The sequence below is a fragment of the Clytia hemisphaerica genome, unplaced genomic scaffold (assembly GCF_902728285.1).
Source record: "Clytia hemisphaerica strain Z4C2 unplaced genomic scaffold, Clytia hemisphaerica genome assembly, whole genome shotgun sequence".
NCBI lineage: Eukaryota > Metazoa > Cnidaria > Hydrozoa > Leptothecata > Clytiidae > Clytia > Clytia hemisphaerica.
The window spans coordinates 167,579-188,343 of NW_027104209.1; the positions used below are offsets into that span (position 1 = coordinate 167,579).

Below are 20,765 nucleotides of genomic sequence, written 5' to 3' on the forward strand. Positions count from 1 at the left end.
TTTATTGATAAATCATTTTCCGTAACATACAGTTCCTATTAAATTCTAAAAAGGTTTTAAAATCTAGATCAACCTGAATCGACAAAACTAAAAATTGAATATTAAAAATAGCCTAGAAATCTAAGCTAGTTTGATTCAGTCACCAGGATAAATCTGATGGTAAGTTGTGACTGAATAACAGTATTCCAAGGCAAACTTAAAATCTGTAAATATAAAAAAATCTTTAAAGCGCCGAAAATGTTATATTGCCATTATAGCCGTGTGGGCTTAGTTAACTAGGCTATATTAAAAATGTTGCAATCATTTTTTTAAATCATTCATTTTATTTGAATGTAATTTAAGCTATGTAGCAGGATGGTGACACCCCCTTTTTTTTAAGGCCAAATTTTTGTTAATACTCTGCTGCCATCTTATTTTGAGTCATTTGACAACGTAATTTGGGCAAGTACTCGCCAAACACTTACTTTTTGCCATTCCATTTTTTTAAAGTTTCAAATACACGCTTTTTTTATAAGAACCAGTAAATTTTTGCTCAACCTTAGCCTTAGTTCTTAATCTTTTGAAATTTTCACTCTTAAAATGTTCTTACAATTTTCTTAACTCGCTTTATAGTTTCTTTACTTAAAAACTTCAAATGGGTTTAAAGTCTGTTAAAATTAGTACTTTCTGAAATGCGATGCTCGGATTGTTCTTAATTTGTTCGTAGGTTTTGGCTAATTTTCCGCCTCGTGTTCTCATAAAAAAGTGTATTTTGACATCGTCGTTTTGCTGATACAAAGTTTATTTGAGTTCTTTCTGGAACAACATACAAGTATTATATTTTCGTGTCCAACTTGTGCAACCTCTGAATTTAAACAACTCCTTTCACTCCTATCTTGATTTCCCCTTTATTTTTCATCGGTGTTGGAGAATGACGGCAACAAAGACACCAACATAGATACAATAAACAAAAGGGACCAAGAATCTGGCTTTGCGGTCTACTCGATTCACTTTTTGTTCATTGTCAGCATCGAGCATTGATTTCTCTTTCATGGCTGTCCTCAAATCAACTGAAGTTTCGTTTTCTTTTGAATTGTTGTTAATGTTGTTGTTGGTATATATTGTGGTGTTTTCTTCTCTTTCTTTGATTTGAATATCCTCGCTCTTCAACAAATCGTTGATAAATGCATTGACCTGGAAAAATAAGTGGATGTTTAAAATTTAATCAAATTCGAGAATGCTGAACCTTTTCATTTAAGAAATTTATGATCGATGAATAGGGGAAAAAAATGGAAGATGAGAGAAAGTTTTTATAAGATACTTTAGTAACTGGTCATTTGTAGTTAAAAATGAGGCGTTCTTTAGAAAAAGTAACAAAATTGTTTTATTACTGGTTAACGACCAACCAAATCAAATCAAATAAAGAGCTTGTAAAAACTTCATCTCTCGTCCCAACTTTTGACTGGAAGATGAGTGGGCCATATTAGGATTTTCTTTTTGTGGTGTGAAGGTGATTTTCGCTGATTCACACTTCTGATATCAAGTTTGTATTTGGAGAGTATAAAGTACTTACCTGTTCCAACTCTTTTTCTCTTTTCTTATCAGCCGTTACTGCCAACAGAAACTCCAACAGTGTCAGTAAGATGAATGCAATATTCCCAAACAAAAACACTTGCATGACTGTCATCTGATGAGCGTGTAGGGTTGAGCCTTGATATAATACGATTGATGCTAGAAATGATGTCACGACCAAGGTGATCCTTGCTGGGAAACTGGATGTGGGTAGCCAAAAGCTTGCCCATGTTAGACAGACCAACAATGAGCTTGGGATGAAACCTCTGAGAATGTAGTACTGTGGTTCTCTCTTTAATACAAAAGTTGCTATCATGTTTTTGAACTCTAACTTATTGATCGGGTATATATAGCTATCTTCAGTGGTTTTAACTTCCTCTAGAGTAAAACCGTTCCACGTATCGATTTCAGCTTTTCTCCCGTCTCTTCTATCGTCGATGACAACTGGGTTTTCGGCCCAATACATTTTCATGACATCGGTATGATAGAGGTACGATTCTATCATTAAGTTACAGCTCTGAGAATCCAATGGAAACATCAGTAGATCCATTTCACAGTGTGCAACGACCCTTATCCGACTTGACAATGACACAATACCGTCAGGGTAGATCATTACTCCTGACAAATCTTTAAGAAAGGTACTGCTCTCGACGTGTTTCATGTTTCGAATAAAAAGGTCTGGGACCCAAATATTGTCGTATGCAGTCTCCCCTAAAATGAAGGGAGAATAGGGTTTCAACTAGTCTATTTCAAATTAGCATGCAGTGATTTTTCAAACCTCAATAACTTTTATAGAATTTGAATTAGTTACCGGTTTCGTGCTCGTTAAAAAGATAATTTGGAGTGGAATATTATGAAAAAAGAGAAAATTTAAAACATGGAAAAACGAAGATAAACTCTTCAATCTTAGAATGTCGTAAGATTTAAAAACGTTTCATTCGATCAAAAAATATAGTTTAAAGCTTTGCCCTGGTTGACTTAAAAAAGGGCTCTTTTTAATTTCGCATAGCGAAAGTATTACGATCGTCTTTCGCGGCGGCGGCGGTGCGGAAAAAAAATTAGAAAACGAAAGTAGTTGAAACTTCTAGAACATTCTCGAAGATTCTATAATATGAACTCACTCGCTAAAATAAAATTTAATGATTCCACTCCGCAAGTGCTTAGGTAGGTGGAACCAAGCATTCGTAAACATTGCTAGTTTTTTTAAAATGGCGGATTCGATCATGCTGTCAGACTTGCTCTAGATCTTTGTGTTTTTATCATGTTTTTGATGTTCTTAGAGTACTTAAAGAGGTTTATATTTCTTTACAATAGCATAGTATTTTATGTTTGTGTAGTTAGTAATGCACCAATAAAGTGATAGGAATCTTACAATTACAGTTGCTCTTGAACATCACTACACACAACAGCAATAATACAGACAACACAGACCAGGTATGGGTATGATCTTCATTTTTACAAGTAGAATTATTTGTTGATATTTGATTGAGTTGTGTTGTAAGACAGATTATCATTTACTAAGTATTTCACAAAATAATTTATAGCAGGGGTGTCAATCTATAAGTGATAGAGAAGTTACTTTTCGCTAGCTAGAGTAGGTGCGATGGATGTGTTAATTGTCATTTTCCAGGCTCAATATCAATCGATGACTAATTGGTAACCAACCGATAGATTGGATTTAGATTGATTTCAATAATCAAGACTATTCTAACTGATAATAGACAGATGGATTAGTTTTTTAATCAATTGGACTCATTGGCTGTCAATTGTGATCAATCGAACATCTTAAGAATAAATCGGTGGAAAATGGATCACAAATACAATTGATAGCCAATCGAGCTTCCCGTGAAAAAATATTGATTTTCGATTCTGTCTATCATGTATCAATTATTGAAATCAAACGATATCATCCTAGTTCTAGTTCTAGTTCTAGTTCTATTAAGTGATCACATAATACGCTAACGTACATTATCCAATCCATCGATTATTTATCGATTAGTCATCGATTGGAAAAAGTTACCTTGATTGCTACAGTTGGCAAACGGTATCATACTCCAGGATGCAAGTGAAATCTTCCAATCCGCGGACCTAGACGGGGGTTCGGTTATTATCAGTTAGGGTTAGGGTTGGAGCTTGAGAGTCACAATATAAGGCCGAAGGCCGGTAGGGTTTGGAGCTTTCTTAGTTATGGTCTGTAAATTACACGCTATAAGTATTTATGAATGTCAGCTTTCTGTCGTGTCTCGTTGGCGCAAGCGGTTAAGCATTGGGATTGCAAACCAAGGTTGCTTGCATTTGGTGGTTCGAGCCAGGGTGGGAGACCTGTTTCACCGGTACGGGCAAATTTCAGAAAAATACTTAGAAAACAAGCATTTGGGAAAGATAGAAATCAGGATAGAAGATAGGAAAGTGGAAAATAGGGGAAAATAAGAGACAATGCATCCTGAAGTATGATATCATTTGCCAACCGATTGCTAAGCAGGCGTCAAAGTTTAGGATTCCCACTCACAGCGGTTCACTTGGAAAGTGTACGAGCCTTCACCCGGTCAACTCAAATGGATGCGAGGGAAAACGGCAAGACTGTTGTTGAAGTCTATATCAAAATCTTACTGTAAAATCTGTATCAACTTTGATTGAATACTGTATATACAATGGATTTGAGTTTTGATTGATCAGATATATAACTCAAAGACAAACTTTTTTATACATTGCTAGACTCCCACTCAAAACAATTGATTTATTTTCTATCGATAACAAATTAATTGACTGGATATCGATAGGTTCTAGTACCGTAAGTTGCTCTAATGTCGACATCCCTCTTCTAATTCCGACACCCTTCTTTAGAGATAGGAATAATAGGAAGGAAGGCTGGGATCACTTATATAGACAAAAGGTATTTTCTTCTCTGATCGCTAAGCAAAGAAAAATAGTTTCCATCAGCGATTCTGACCTTCCAATTATTCCTATCTTTAAAGAAGGATGTTGAATTTAGAAGGGGGATGTTGACATTAGACCAACGTACAGTAATTGATAGGTATTTGATGATTTTATGCTATCATTCAAATCCAATTAATGATCAATACTCAAAATTTTCTAATGGGCTTCATTACCTATCGAATATTGGAACAAATTGATTGGTTATTCATCAAAAAAAGAAATAGAAGTCAATCAAATTTGATCGACCTGCTCCAAAATCAATTTCCTACTAGTCAATCAATAAATTCTCAAAAAATATGTAACTCCACGTCTCAATGATATGGATGCAAGGCAAGTAACAGCAGTAACAAAGTAGCAGTAGCTTAAAGGTAAAACATTTTTGCAGAAAAAAAATTGGCCTTAAAAATTTAAATTAATTTCCATCAAATTTAAAATATTCATGTAATTTTCCAAATTTTTGCTTTTCGAGCCTTGAAACAGTTATTTTTGATTTATCTACAAGGTGTAAACATTTTAATATTTTTGTAAATAGTCAAAGATATTGGTATGATATTGAAATGTAACTTGGCCACACTGGGACAGTTCACATTTGGGTGACAATATAGCTCTAGCCCCGTTCTATTTATTGCATTCTTTTAATGGTGAAGGTGTGGGGATGTACTTGGGCATAAATAGGTATATACCAGGTATATGCTGATGCTAAGGTTCTGTTTTTAACCTTCCCAAGTCTCGGAATTATTTAAGGTACGAACTTGAAAAGTCAAAAAAATCTCTAGAAGGTTAGAACATTTTTTGAAAATGTGCTCTAAGAGTCACTTTTTCGCCTTGTCTCTGTAAGGGTAACTTTATTCTCTGTTAGAGGTCCGATTGACATTCTTCAACCCTTGTATTCCCCAGTCGTTTAATATGATTATTTCATTTATGAATAATAGTAGAGGCCGCTATGTTTTCCCGTGTGCAGCAGCTTGTTGATATTTTCAATTTTTGTCTGACGAAGGTTGGAGCCTGGGAGTACGCCCAGCCAGCACATTATTACAGGCAAAATTTAAAAATATCAATTTTGGCTAATACACTTCTTAAAAAGGATTTTCTGACTTTTTCGCAATAATATTTTATGTTCACCATAGGTATTCTTTCCAAAAAAAAGTAAAATTTTTGAATTTTGACAAATCTTTATTTTTCGATGACGTCATTGTTTCATGACGTCATTTTGCCTTATTTCCTTAATATCTCATGATATATTCATTTTCAGATATAGGTTGTGATCTTTTTTTTCATCAGTTTTTCATGCTCTTTCGAATGGAACAAAAATGTTTTCAATTTTGACTACTTTGGTTGCCATAGTAACCAATGACGTCAGTTTACATGGCAGCGGGTGGTCCTACCCGGCCCCACCTCTCAAATTTTGATCTTCTACATTTAAGGAACAATATTCAATCATAAAATCCCTTTGCACAAGCTGCTGCACACGAGAAGCTTTTTCGCGACATAGTGGCCCCCACTATAATCAAATACTTTGCGAAATTTTCGACTCTGAGTCGTCTTGTTTGTTGTTGTTTTTATGATTTTTTAAGTCAATCATTGATAAACTTTAGACTTTCATCTCTTTTGATGAAATAAATTGTTTTGAAAACTTTTTTCACATTAATGATGTTCTTATAGAGTTTATATGTCTAAGATACGGATTTCTTAAGGTAGTTTAATATTATGGACTCTAAAAGTTTGATCGTTCAAAGGAGGGTTGGTTAAAATACGTTGGCTATAATTTTTAAGGGATTATAATATGTACATATTTCAAATTGTTTCTCAATCATATAAATATTAATTTTCTAACCTGTTACAAGAGCGTACGAAGCATTGTTGTATTCTTTGAAAGCCAATCTTGGATCTTTCCATTTCATGCCAAAATACATTTCAACTTCGAAAGTCATTTCTTGTGTATTCAAATTACCAATATTTAGAATGTACATCGATACGTTAACATCGACTGTCTTGTTTTGTTCTGCTATATATGGCAATGACACTTTCTCATAATTTGTCATATTAATGTTTTTCAAGCTTGCCATAACTTCACCAGCAATGACTCCAAAACAACATAGTGTTAAACAAAATAAGATTTTTAACATCTCCATTTTGTTGCCTCAAGAACCAAAAGGCTCCTGTTTTCCTTTGCCTGTTCGTGATAGTAAAAGTTCGCCCAAATAATATGCTATCGATTACTAGAAAATTCAGTTTTAATTTGGGTATAATGATGAATAAATCTTTGATCAGTTACTATTTATAGTTTGTTTTCAATATTTTTTTGAATATAATTTTCTTTATGCCATGACAATATTTTCAATAATTAATAAACAAATGAGGAAAAAAATCAGAGATTGTCTAATCTCAGGTTTTTAAAACCCCTCCCTGTAAATCCATAATTAAATTTCATTTTGCGGTAGCCAAAGGTTTTTAAAATCCAGTTTGTTATTGATTCCAGAATACTTGGTCAATTTTCCTTTTCAAAATAAAAAACTTCTCTTAAAGCATCAAAGGCTCGCCTTGTATGAAGCTTCCTCATCTCTTGGTAATGATTTGACTTAGTGGGAGGTGTCAGTTGCCTTGACAACAAAGTCAACCCACATGTGGGTGTATCAGAGATAAAGATTTCATAAATTTGTTTATTCATTTTGTAATTGCTTTATTAATAAGTAATTACATTAAGGTTATCAAGGAGAAGTCATAAATTTGTTATTGCATTCTTTTTGGATTTGAATGATGATAAATAACCACATGACCACCTGTCACTGTCTAGACTAAATTATATTTTTGGTTTTAAACTTAGAAAAGTTTTAGATTAATCAATACAAATTAAAAAAAAAAGGCTTTTTATGTTTCATTCAATACAAATTTAGATAAATCATAAAAGTTACGTAACTTGGCATAACATAACTAAAGTTGGTTAAATACTTAAGTCTACCACAAGGTATTGAACCATGAATGCTATTGATTTCCCTGCTTTTAGACCACCAGGAAAACGTGTGACATCCCCTTTTTGCAAATGTGCTAGTTTTCATGAAGCTGAATTTTGTTTAACTTGTTCGGCAACGGTGTGCAAGGTCGTGGTTTCAATCTCTGGCTTGGTCTCATCAAAGATCCCAAAATAGTACTTGATGCCTCTCTGCTAAATGCTTAGTAATAAAAGAGAAGGATCAAGGGTAAGTGGAGAAATCCATAGAGAGAGAGTGGCGCCCTCCCTTCGCGTAGATAGCTACCGAAATTGAGGAGCCTTCAGGTCGTTTCCGACTACGGTTGCAGACTTGACTTGACCTGAGCTACACTGCCTTTCTTAAGCATCAATGAAACATGATTACAGCAACAAATATTGCCAGATAAAGCAAATAAACAAATGGAATGATATAACGAGCTCGTTTGTCCACTAAATTTTCCTTCTCTTTTCCAACATCGGATGTTTTTGAGTCTGCTTTTTCGATCGTCTGGTTGTCTTCCTTTATCAAGTCAATCGCAATTATCACCTAAAATTAATAAAACAGATAGTTTATGACGACAATTAGCTTTAGTTTTGTTTACCCCATTTCTTCTCCTTTTACGATGCATTTTTCGATAAATAATAATGAATCAACCAGGTGAATCTATAGCATATTGAGGTAAATAGATCTTATTGATAAAATATTTGCTTAGTCAATCATCATTTTATCACAGCGCTCTAGAAAATTATTATTGAACACTCACTTTCTGCTTCATCTTCCGTTTCTTGTCTGACCTAATTGCCATCAGAAATTCGATCAAAGTTAAACCAATAAATGCGATGTTTCCAAATAAAAACATTTGCATCACTGTCATCTGATGAGAATCCAGCGTTGATCCAGTGTAAAGGACGATAGATGCCAAGAATGATGTTACCACGATACCAATTCTAGCTGGATAGCTGGTTGTTGGTATCCAAAAGCTTGCCCAAGTCAGACAGACAAGTAAGGAGCTTGGTATAAAACCCCTTAGAATGTAGTATTGTGGCTCCCGTTTCAAAACAAAAGTTGCAATCATGTAATGAAATTCAAGCCCATTAAGTGGATATATGTATCTGTTGTACGCGGTTTTAGTTTCTTCTAGAGTGAAACCCATCCAAGTATCGATTTCTGTTTTTCTTCCGTCTCTTCTCTTGTCCACCACTATTGGGTCTTCGGCCCAATAAGTTTTCATGACATCGGTATGATAGAGGTACGATTCTATCATCAAGTTACAGCTCTGAGAATCTAATGGAAACATCAATAGATCCATTTCACAGTGTGCAACAACTCTCAAACGACTTGATAAAGTAATGACTCCATCAGGGTAGATCATCACTCCGGACAGATCTTTCAGGAATTTACTGCTTTCAACGAACTTCATGTTTCGAATGAAGAGATCGGGTACCCAAATATTCTCATATGCAATTTCACCTAAAAAAACTTTGAGGACTCAATGAGTCTGATGCTTCATCCTAAGTATTTTCCGTTGGGCTCACTTGATCTCTAACTAACTGTTAGTACACGCACATTTTAGCACACGTGCCACGATTATTGTAGGATAGTTGATATTTTTTTTTGCCAGAAATGAGCTTTGAACTATATTTATGTGCTATTTTGGAAAAATACGAAGAAATTTAACACCCCTGTGTCACAGACCCGTTGGGACCCCAGCCCCACTGGAAAATTAAGCAAAAATTTCGTCGGGAAAACCTTTGAATTTCAGCACCACTGGGAGATTGATTTTGATTTCATCCCCTCTCCAAATTCCAAGTTTAAAAATTGGACTCCAAAACCATCCCCACCAGATTTTTTAATCTTGGAACAATAGAATTTCTATAGGAATTTTTATCCCCACTGAGGAAAAAAGTTCCGCCGGGGCTGTGAGACAGGGGTGTAATTTAATTTCAGTGGAGCCATAAATTATTCTTTTATTTTGGGGAGAACTTGTTTTGCCATAATTAATTCCTGCCAAGATTAGTTACTTTATCGGGGAAAACTTCGCCGGGGAAAATATTCGCCACTTGTTAGTAGTTGGTAAACGCATTAAGGCCGGGGAAAATTATCGTCGGGAAAAATATTCGTCACTTGCCAAAATTTCGTCACTTTTCCCCGACGAAGTTTTCCCTGACAGGTACCTATATAATTAAAAAAGTAGAATAGAAGTACCTGTCACAAGTGCATAAGATGCATTATGATATTCTTCAAAAGCAAGCCTCGGGTCTGTCCAATTCATGCTGAAATACATCTCAACTTCAAATGTCATTTCTCGTGTATTCATATTTCCAATATTCAAAATATACATTGATACGTTAACTTCAACCGTCTTGTTGTTGTCGTGTAGGTATGGTAGCGTCACTTTTTCATATTCTGTCATATTAATGTTTTCGAGACTTGCTATATTCACCCCGTAACATGGTTGAATCCAAAAAGCAGTCAATAAGGACAGCACTATTTTCAATCCCGCTAACTCCATATTTCTGTATAATGGAACCTCCGTCTCTGGTATTGGAGACCGTTTCGTGGTAACTTTCTCGCTCCTGATATATTTTCTAGAGAAGTTTTATCTAAAAGTTTGATGTAGCAAATCTTCTTATCTAGACGATTTTTTACACATTCAAAGTGAAATTTTTTTTTTCAAGAACAAAAATTTTCATTTTAGTTTATATTTTCGGGACAAGAAGATTCTATCTGTCAAAACTTCAATAATGTTTTGTCACTATGTTTATACAACAAGCATTGAGCTTTCCCAGTGGTTTTCCTTTTGAAATCACTTTTGTCTGAATGGTTACGAAGTTAATCCCTTTGAGATATCAAGAAATCAGTTACGTACTTGATGAAAATATAATCTTTTTATTTGACATATTTCATTAAATCACAAGAAAAAGTACTGATTAAATGTAGCACATTAAAATTTAATCGGTAATAAATCAACTTTGTCTCAATGTCACGGGCCCCGTCAACGGGGGGCAGGGGGGTCGGGGGACCACTTTTTGGTAGACCATGTCATACGTTTTTAAGAGTTACTATTTTAAGCTGGTTTGAGACCAAATCAAACAACAAAAATTATTATTCTCCCCATCGTTTTAAGGTGGTTTGAGGGTGTAAAAAGTGAAAAAAATTCTTCATCGCCCAACCATGGTGGGCAACATTTTTTTCCAAAATGTTGGCCCCCTCACTCAAAATGGCTCGCCGGGGCCCATGAATGTAATCTCCAGATTGTATTTAAAAATCTTAAAAATAAAAAAAAATTAAATTAAAAATGACATGAGTTTAATTAAAACGTTTTTAGTCTATTTCTCATCTTAGTTTCGTACTGCTCACAGGTCCCATGGGGTGTTAGAATTACATATTATTTTACATCCTTTGGGAGAACCAAAAGGTTTTGTTTTTAAATAAGAGTGATATCGTTTGCATTGGATTGACACGAATGTGGAACAAGATTGGCCAAAAAGAGGAAAAGAAAAATATTTTTTGCTTATATAAGCATAATATAACAATACTAAGACACTGTCCTGATATGAAATATGTGTCTGATATGAAACGGAAACAAACAAACGATTGCTAGAGAAATAGCTCTTTTTTTTAAATACTTTGCTATCTCATTTTTGTTTCAGTTTCAGTTGTCTGACCATACCACTTCTTCCTTTCTAGATGATCCAGCCAGAAGAATCATGAAGACATCCAATCACCAGATCTGGTTTAACACAAACATCTCAAAGCACCGTACCATGCACCGTATTGTCAGCCTTTTTACCCACCCTTTTGAAGACATCCAGATAGACCCTTCATCATTCAATGTTCAGTAAGATGACTGCCACGAAAACTGCAACATACACCATATATATTAAAGGTATTTTATATCTCGCCTGTTCGTCCACTGTATTGACTTGTTCAATATCAGATGATGATGTTTCTTTCTCGTTCGTCTGGTGGTGAATTGAACCTTTGTATGATTTGTTGGTGAAAGACCTAACCTACAAAGAGTAAAAAAAGGTGCAACTTACAGGCCCGGCGGAACAACCACATAAACGTAAGGAGGCTGAGAGCTTAAAATAAGATAAAAATTTGCTAGGAATTTGAGCAAAAAATCTCGTTTGCTCAAAAGCTGCCTTCCGCCGGGCCCGACTTAAAATACAGCTATTACCCTTAAAGACTTGGCTAGAATTTACCAGGAAGAATGACGTCATAATGTTTGCTTCTATGAAAAAAATTGCTGCAGGGGCATGACACATTTTGCCTCAATCCTAACATGTTAGATTTTGACCCAGTCTTCTTATGCTTTTTATTGAGGTTCGATGCTTGAATTTGTTACATTTGAGGTGGAGTTACTTATATCTTAGCAAGGAAATAATGGATGTGATGGGGGTTCGTAATCAAGACGTTAATTTTCAATTTTACATTGTCGGCCGTGAAAAACAATATTTTTTTCAAGTCCATTTCCATATCCGTAATATCATTGCAGGGACTGAAATTGCATTGACCAGAATTTAAAAAGATTTACGATATAATTTTTACCTGTTTTTTATCCCTGTTTTTGTGATCAATCTTGACTGCCAATAGGTATTCTAATAAAGTCAGCACGATAAATGAAATATTTCCAAACAAGAAGACCTGCATCATTGTCATCTGATGTACATTTTGTGTCGACCCTTGGTAAAGAACGATCGAGGCTAGAAAGGATGTCACGATCAGTGCAATTCTAGCTGGATAGCTGGATATAGGTAGCCAAAAGCTTGCCCACGTCAGACAGACCAAAAATGAGCTTGGAATAAACCCTCTAAGAATATAATACTGTGGTTGCCTTTTCATGACGAACTTAGCGATCAAAAACTGAAACTCAAATCCATTCATGCCGAAGATATAACTATCGGTGGTAGTTTCAGTACGTTCCAACCAAAAACCCTTCCAACTATTCTCTTGAGGTTTGCCTTGTCTTCTTTGGTCGATCAGAACTGGATTAGCTGCCCAATTCATTGTCATTACTTCTGTACTGTAGATGTAAGAAACAATGATCAAATCACACGATTGAGAATCTAACGGGAACATTAATAAATCCATCTCGCAATGTGCCACCACCCTGATTCTACTCGATGACGTCACCACACCATTTGGGAAAATCCTCACCCCAGATATGTCCATGAGGAATCTGCTCTTTTCGACAAATTTCATGTTTCGGATGAAGATATCAGGCATCCAGATGTTCTCTTGAGCTGCTTGTCCTGAAAGTATAGTTATAAAATAGCAGATTCAACGGATGTTTTTAGAAAGCCGTGGTAAGATTGACACCGAAGTTGCCTTTTTGCTTTTACCTAACCTCCTTATTAGATGAAGCCAGTACCTTCCTACAAACCAAATTTTTTATCTGTTTTAAAACGCGATAAAACCCCGCTTTTCGTCTAACAGGCTATTGTAGATGAAGCTTCCTAAGACAGAACCTCGGACAGAATCTCATCCAATACCCTGTCACAATATCATTCTCAGTCAAATAGTTTAGAGAGAGTTTTATAAAGGATCTTTTTTTGGGAGGCAGAGAGCATTTTGAGACCTCGAACCGTCTTTAAACATCTGTTTGTGTGATGTTTTATTTTAACAAACCAGATTGTAAGCTATTAATTACTTCTTTGGCTTAAATTTTGCACCCCATCCTTTTTTCATGTATATCAGATCTATAATTTTACATGGACTTTATTTTGCGAAAGAACGTGGAACTAAAAATCCAACCTTTAACCATTGCATAGGTGGCATTATCATTATTATATTCTTTGAAAGCCAATCTTGGATCAATCCATTTCATTCCAAAATACATTTCAACTTCAAAAGTCATATCCTCAGTATTCAAATTACCAATATTTAGAATATACATCGATACGTTGACGTCAACAGTCTTGCCCTTGTCTGTCATATAAGGTGCTGAAATCTTACTGTAATTGCTCAGATTGATGTCATATAAACTCGCCATTTGTCCATTGCAATCAGGGTTTAAACATATTATCATATAAACTAATAGTTTCATTAGGCCCATTTTAAACTATTCTCTTTCAACCCACACCTACTTTCTTCTACTGTACTGACTATGCCAAAACCTGGGAAATAACAACTTTATCAAATGGACAGAATATTTTGGCTACTCTTATACTCAATGCACAAGCTTGATATCAAATATTGATCAATCTATACACTGCTTTATAATTTTCATTTAAAAAATGCAAAAATTGATTGAGCATAATATATTCATTTTGGTATTCAGGAAAGTAGGGCATTTGAATTTGGCTCCTACTGAATAAAGAATGCGAGAGATTTTATTTCTATACAAACGTTTTATGGTATTTTTTATACTGAGTGCGAAGAATTAAAGCTAGTCTATTTCTCTTCTATTCCTAAAAAATGAAAAAGTATAGTGAACACCGTCATAAAAACAATTATTTACTCGGGGTTAGAGTATACCTGTGCTTTCGTATTGAAGGGTTCTGGTCGTTGTGGTGTGGTGATGAACAATAGTCAAGTAATTTATATTTTGTACTGACTACTATGCACAATATCAGTTAATTGGTGCATTCACTAACTACACAAAACATAAAACACTAAGTAGTATAGTATATGAATGATAAACCTCTTTAAATACTCTAAAAAAACAATGTAAAAATATAATACAGCAGCACCAGGTAAAGTTTTTCAATCATGGGACAGCAGCAAAGTATTTAACCAGGAAAAAGTTTTCACAAGGAATATTTACAAACCCTTGGTTACCCTTACCTTGCACTTGTGGTAGTAGAATTAAATCAAAACCAAATGTGTAGCAAACATTCAAAGAGTGCACGATACAATGTATTTACCAAAAAATCTTAACATTAAAAAACATTAAACTAAAATTTTCATGCACTTTTACTTGCGTACAATCAGCAGTTGTAGGAAAATTATCCAACCAAAACATTTAAAAAAGTGGTATGGGTGGCTTTTTCACCATCAAAAAAATCTCGTAGAATACCTGATTTCAGGTATTTCAGATATGAACTGTTTTTTTTTTTATTTGAAATTTTGCTAAGCGTTTTTCTTCGTGCAAATACCTAACAACTGAAGATCACAAAATCGGAGTTGTTTGCTAAATAAATAGGATTGAATTTCAGCCAGAGCTTTTTAGAGAATGGTTGCCATACCCATGTTACATCCAAAAATAAAATTGTGTCACGGACCCAACTGTTAAGTTCTTAACCATGAAAAATGGTACCATGCAGAATCATTTAAGGTATGCACACACATAAGGAGTGCGATTAACAAAACACAATAAATTTAGACTTAACTACATTAAAAAAGCTGGGTCGATTTTTTCGGAGTGTGATTAACCACACCTGTGGAATTTTCAAATGACAAAACCTGTGGTACCTGCTGCTACCAGTTGAAAAACTTAATCGCCATAAGAAAAGAGCACTATATAAGGAGAATCTGTTCTCGATCTTTGATGAGCTTTATAGATGCATAACATCACAGCCTATTAAAAAGAAACAAGAGATTTTCCATCCTCATTTGCATTCATCTACCAGGTGCGCCACAAAAGAATTTCTCACTTTTAAACTAGTTTTCACGAAATCTAAGAGTTTAAAAAAAACCATTCCTAATCCATTGGAAAGAAGAAATATAAACTTAAATTTTGATGGGTCATTTATTAAATTCGATTCATTAGATCAAAAGTTATGCTCAAATGAATAAAAAAGTTACTTTCGGAAAGTGCACGAAAACGTTAAAAATCGACGCTGGGCTTGCATAAAGATTGCAGTTATTCAACCAATCATCAAATCAAAAGATAGTGCGTAACGTAACTTAATTTTTCGATTTAACACTGCAATGTCTTCACTTTAATATAACATTTTAATGACCAGAGAGTTTACGATGTTTTGACTACAAAGTGTCGAATAAGAATTGGAATGAATTTTTTAATGGAGGTGGAATGTTTTTGCAGAATAAGCCTCATGAATAGATATACTGGCTTTTAAGATGTTTTAATTCTACTTTCGTCTTTCACAAATATCTTTGTTCATCATCTCCATAAGATCATCAATCGATTCAAATGTTTTCGTTTTCACATTACGGATACAATCTTTCGGAACTGAAGACGCCCATCTGTAATGGGTGATGTTTGGTGATGAAAAAACTTCGCGTGCTCTATCGCTTGGTATGAAGAACCAATCTCGAATACTTAAAGAAACGATTTCACCTTCTTTTTGCCAAAGATTTATTTCTTCTCTATTGCTCAAATAAGTGAGCATTAAACTAGGGGATAACTTCTCAGTAAACTGCCTTAAATTATATAAAAGTCTGTAAAGTTTATATTTAGTAAAGTGTATCTTGATCCCCAACGGTTTTGTCTTTTTTATTTCACGCAAAGCGTTCACTTTTTTCAATAAGGCAACAAAATACGGAAAATAAAGATCATCAGGGAACGTCATGTAGATATTGATCCTAGTAATTTCCTTCATGCATGTTTCATTAAACATGTCATCTCTTGAAAGAAGGTATCGGTGCATGTATTCATATCGGTCGAAATCTGGTTCTTTTATCACATCAAGTAGATTTTTTAAGATCGTGTTACTCTTCTCAGGTAAAAATGTCCGAAATGAAAAGGAGAGCCGATGGGCAGGTAACCAGTTTGGAAAATCATTAAGATAGTCACTGGGAAAAAATAGATTCCATAACCGATCATTTTTGGTATAGCCTATTTCATTCCTCACATATGAATAAAGCAACGCTTGTTGATAGTCACAGTGAAAAATGATATTCCATAACCGATCATTTTGAAGCCTTTGCATTAAGGAAAACGTTTCTTCTATGTCCTTGCGTGGTTGAACCGCATCTAAATAGACCAACGTTTGTTTGACAGTTTTATTTCCTATGACTTTTTCGTTATAAAGACGTTTCAAGAAATTTTCCAAATCGTTCTGAGGAATATTCATCGTGTACCCATTGAAATTCCTTTCAAAATGATTGATATTGAAGTTTGGTCGCCATTGAATAACGAAACCATCACTCGGAAGGTATACATTGACATTGAAGCAATCTTCGTTTCGTGTTAAGCGCTCCAAACGGAGCAAGAGCTCGTCTAGGAATGACTGATTTATCCAGTCTACAATAATAGTAACATTTTGTTTATGTGGACAAGCCAACATTCCGAAATCTTGAATCTGAAATCCATCAATTTTAGCAGTGAAGAGAAAAGAAATTACCAAAAAGGAGATACGGACCATTTTGTAAATACTCGAAAATAATTTCTGTTGTTGCGGAAAAGAGTGAGTAAATGTATTCAATTCTTGTCTTGCAAAAGTTTATATACCAATTTTCATGAAAGTCCCTTCAGAAAGTCTTTCGAAAGAAATAATAGACCAATTACTTACTCATTATCAAAAATGATGTCGAGTCGCCACCATACACAATCAAAAAGTTAATTACAAGTAATATAATACAAATAATTGACCAATTACTTACTCATTATCAAAAATTATGTCGAGTCGCCACTGCACATAAATCAATCAAAATATTAATTACAAGTAGACGAAAAGGAATTTAACCAATAACAACTTAATTCAACCTACCCTTGATAATCTAACAATTAAAAATAATTTCAAAAGAATTCTCGCACTAACGTATTAAAGAATGCCAGTAAATAGTGAATTAATTGTGAATTTTGATTCTGATATCTCTGTAATTTAAACAAATTGGAACTTCTGTTTGGAAGAGGATCAATTTCCATCAGTATAGTAAATCAAAAATGGAGACCAAGGGTAAAAAAACACTGCTTACAACGAAACTATATAGGTTTAATCTCGCTATATACATTCATACATAAGCACGTCACTAAAATTAAATTGAATGATAAAAAATCAAAACTCGCCAAAATAAATAAAAAATTGTCTTCTTAATACCATTGTTACCAAAGACTTATACCCAAATATATCAATCCGAAATAAGTGCTCAAAGGGTTTCTAAACCCTAAAACAATAGAGAATCGTGTTTTTTATCTTCTCATGTAATGGGCCATTCCATTTTATGACCATGCAGGGGGGTGGACGAACATTTCCAGGGGTAACCCGAGAAGAATATCCAGGGGGTCCAAAGGAGTGTTTTTTCATTTTCCAGGAGGTAAAAAGTTATTCTTGAATTTCCAGGGAGTGAACGACTGAATTTAGTTCGTTCACTTTAAGACATGAAAAGAATTTATTCCAAGGGTTCTTTTGCAAATTTTGCCATTTTCCAGGTAAGGTGGTATATACACTTTTCCAAGAAATTTGTTTCACTTGAAATTTTCCTATATGGAAATTGTATGGAACTGCCCAATGATATTCAAGAATTCTATTCACCATCTTTTAGATACTAAGAATTATTTTTTGAGTCATGTCCTCATGTCTGGTTCAAGAGAATCGTCACCACAAATACACCAACATAGAATATATAAATGATGGGAATGACAAATCGAGCCTTTTTGTCCACCGAGTTGTCCAATATTTTGTCATCTTTGAGAGGTTTTGGAGTCCGCTTGTGTTCGCTCTCGTTCATTTGTTCTTCTTCATAAGCTTCGTTTTTGATTGAAATGGCCTGGATATGAGAAAAAGATAAAGGATGATTTTTTATACTTCACACATGTGTTTTAGGTGCTAGCTGCAGACCCGGCAATTTCATGGTGTTACCTACCATCATTCTGCAAAAATGACCTTATTGCGGCAAAGTGAGTAATGTTTTGCTTACTTGTGGTTTCTTCTTCGTATTTTGGTCAACTTTGACGGCCATCAGAAACTCGACCAAAGTCAGACCAATAAATGCGATGTTTCCCAACAAAAACATTTGCATAACTGTCATCTGATGTACATGAAGTGTCGATCCTTGATAAAGCACGATTGATGCCAAGAATGACGTCACTATAAGTGCTACCCTGGCTGGAAAGCTGGATGTGGGTAACCAAAAACTAGCCCAAGTCAAGCAAACCAGTAGGGAGCTGGGTATAAAACCTCTCAATATGAAATATTGTGGTTGTCTTTTTAGCACGAATGTTGCAATCATGTATTGGAACTCTAAATTACTTATAGGATACACATAACTATCCTCTGTTGTCAGGGTACGTTCAAGAGTGAACCCCATCCATGTATCCAGCTTCGTTTCTCGTCCGTCTCTTCTCTCATCAATAACCACCGGATTTTCGGCCCAAAACATCTTCATTACTGCCGTATTATACAGATATGAAATAATCATTAAGTTACAACTCTGAGAATCCAATGGAAACATCAATAGATCCATTTCACAGTGTGCAACGACCCTTATTCGACTTGACAATGACACAATACCGTCAGGGTAGATCATTACTCCTGACAAATCTTTCAGAAATGAGCTTTTTTCAGTATGTTTCATGTTACGTACGAACAAGTCAGGGATCCAAATATTTTCGTACGCGGTTTCTCCTGAAATGTAGAAAATGTATTTTGCACATATTACTTTGTTGTAACGCGTAATTAAGGTATAATTATATTTTTTCTCCGAGCCACTAAATCATGATTCAAACAAATAAACAACAATTTTTGTCTGATATGTAGATATATCTTTTAACCTAGAAATTTCATTTTAACCTGACGATAAGTTAGTAAAGACTCAAAAAGCTTTGTTTAATAAAATCAAAATTTTGGTGTTGTTTATTTGCTTGAATTATTAAAGAGACATTAAAGTAGTAAAATGTAAACATTGCGCGAACCACGTGTCATTAAAGAGAACAATTAAAATCACGTGTCCAAAACAAACTTGTAAAACGCAATCGAACAATCAAAATTAGCCATATTTGGTTTGATTTTTTATTTTGACATGTGACATTTGTTTTGATTTTGTATCCGCTCCGCATACAGTTAGTTTACAAATTTCGCAAGTACTGTTATGTCCCTTTAAGGTAAGTTCGGAGCAAAAAATGAGAGAAAAATCTAACCTTTAACCAACGCATAAGTAGCGTTATTATATTCTTTGAAAGCCAATCTTGGATCAATCCATTTCATGCCAAAATACATTTCAATTTCAAATGTCATTTTAGCGGTATCCAGGCTACCAATATTTAAAATGTACATTGATACATTAACATTAACGGTTTTACCGGGGTCTTCTGAGTAAGGGATGGCAACTTTACTGTAATTCTTTAAATTTATGTCGTTTAAGCTGGCCATATGGCCTATGGTAAGTTGGAACATGTTCAAAGCTAACAATGATATTTTGAACATCAAAACACCCATTGTTATGTTTCTGACTTGATTATTATGCACTTGAAAATAAGTAGCTTTGAATAATTATTTAATATCTGACTTTACTTTTTTCGTTTTTTTTCGATAACAAATTTTTCTACCATTTTACTTTTTGAAAATGACTGTTATTTTGTAAAAAAAATGTCCTTAATGAATGGCTATCATAGAACCATTGTCAAAGAAGGAAGGTGGCGTCAATTATTCATCAGGTACCCCCGCTATGTTCACTTTTTCCAAGATCTTTTCAGATGCATTGTTTTTATTATGTAAACTGGAACTGTGAAAGGAAATCCTACCTGAACAATGAATAATTTTCTCTATTCCTGCGAAAATGTTTTTTGTTATATAGTTTTAAGACGTGCGATTTTACCTGTGAATGTTACTTAAGTGATTGGGTATAGAGCGAAATTGAATATTTTTTGTTATATAAGACGCCTCCTCCTGCACTCATTTTTTCTAAATCTAACACAGGCTTTTTGTTGAGTTGTATACCTCAATATCGTCAAAAGTCACGAAAAGTTCAAAAGTTTTAGAACCATATCCATATTGATGAAAAAATTAAAATGGTATACGAATAAACACAGTCAAACAAATTCCCTCATTAAACCCCTTGCAAGTCAAATTTTTCTGAGTGAAAAACGTTGTTCTTTTAATTACGAAATTTGAGACTATTTAAGAAATTTCTAAAAACAACCCTGTCAAAAACCCGCTGGGGTCGCAGCCCCACTGGAAAATTTGGTTTAACCTTTTCAGCCCGGCGGACGAGTATAGTCGTCGAGCATACGTTCCGGCGGACGAGTATAGTCGTCTTTTTGACATTGTGATCTTCTAAGCTATATTTCTCCCATTGGCTTCTTTGCTAGCCGTAGAAGTAAAGAGAAACGGAAAGTAGAGGTTCTAAGCTTTCTTTTGATATATGGTGATGTAATGTTTTGATCACGTGGTCAGGCAGCAGATTTCGGAGAAAAGGTAGAGAAAAACACTGAATCAAGATGGCGACCAAGAAATGGGT

General features: G+C 34.6%; 4 protein-coding genes across 4 annotated transcripts; all 4 read right to left on the reverse strand.

Moving 5' to 3' along the window:
* Positions 1 to 347: 347 nt before the first annotated feature.
* Positions 348 to 6,688, reverse strand: LOC136815483 (glycine receptor subunit beta-type 4-like). Its single transcript, XM_067071929.1, has 3 exons — positions 6,323 to 6,688; positions 1,553 to 2,262; positions 348 to 1,173 (listed from the first exon to the last, which is right to left on the reverse strand). Exons 1-3 carry the CDS (start codon positions 6,618 to 6,620, stop codon positions 895 to 897), a joined length of 1,287 nt encoding a protein of 428 aa, XP_066928030.1. The 5' UTR covers positions 6,621 to 6,688; the 3' UTR covers positions 348 to 894.
* A 610-nt stretch (positions 6,689 to 7,298) lies between these two features.
* LOC136815484 (gamma-aminobutyric acid receptor subunit rho-1-like) lies at positions 7,299 to 9,985 on the reverse strand. Its single transcript, XM_067071930.1, has 3 exons — positions 9,663 to 9,985; positions 8,221 to 8,927; positions 7,299 to 8,003 (listed from the first exon to the last, which is right to left on the reverse strand). The coding sequence occupies exons 1-3, from the start codon at positions 9,967 to 9,969 to the stop codon at positions 7,824 to 7,826; spliced, it is 1,194 nt and encodes a 397-aa protein (XP_066928031.1). The 5' UTR covers positions 9,970 to 9,985; the 3' UTR covers positions 7,299 to 7,823.
* Positions 9,986 to 11,284: 1,299 nt separating this feature from the next.
* On the reverse strand, positions 11,285 to 13,518 carry LOC136815485 (gamma-aminobutyric acid receptor subunit rho-2-like). Its single transcript, XM_067071931.1, has 3 exons — positions 13,218 to 13,518; positions 12,012 to 12,715; positions 11,285 to 11,470 (listed from the first exon to the last, which is right to left on the reverse strand). Exons 1-3 carry the CDS (start codon positions 13,516 to 13,518, stop codon positions 11,285 to 11,287), a joined length of 1,191 nt encoding a protein of 396 aa, XP_066928032.1.
* A 4,277-nt stretch (positions 13,519 to 17,795) lies between these two features.
* Positions 17,796 to 19,744, reverse strand: LOC136815537 (glycine receptor subunit beta-type 4-like). Its single transcript, XM_067071991.1, has 3 exons — positions 19,447 to 19,744; positions 18,228 to 18,934; positions 17,796 to 18,077 (listed from the first exon to the last, which is right to left on the reverse strand). The coding sequence occupies exons 1-3, from the start codon at positions 19,742 to 19,744 to the stop codon at positions 17,883 to 17,885; spliced, it is 1,200 nt and encodes a 399-aa protein (XP_066928092.1). The 3' UTR covers positions 17,796 to 17,882.
* Positions 19,745 to 20,765: the final 1,021 nt, after the last annotated feature.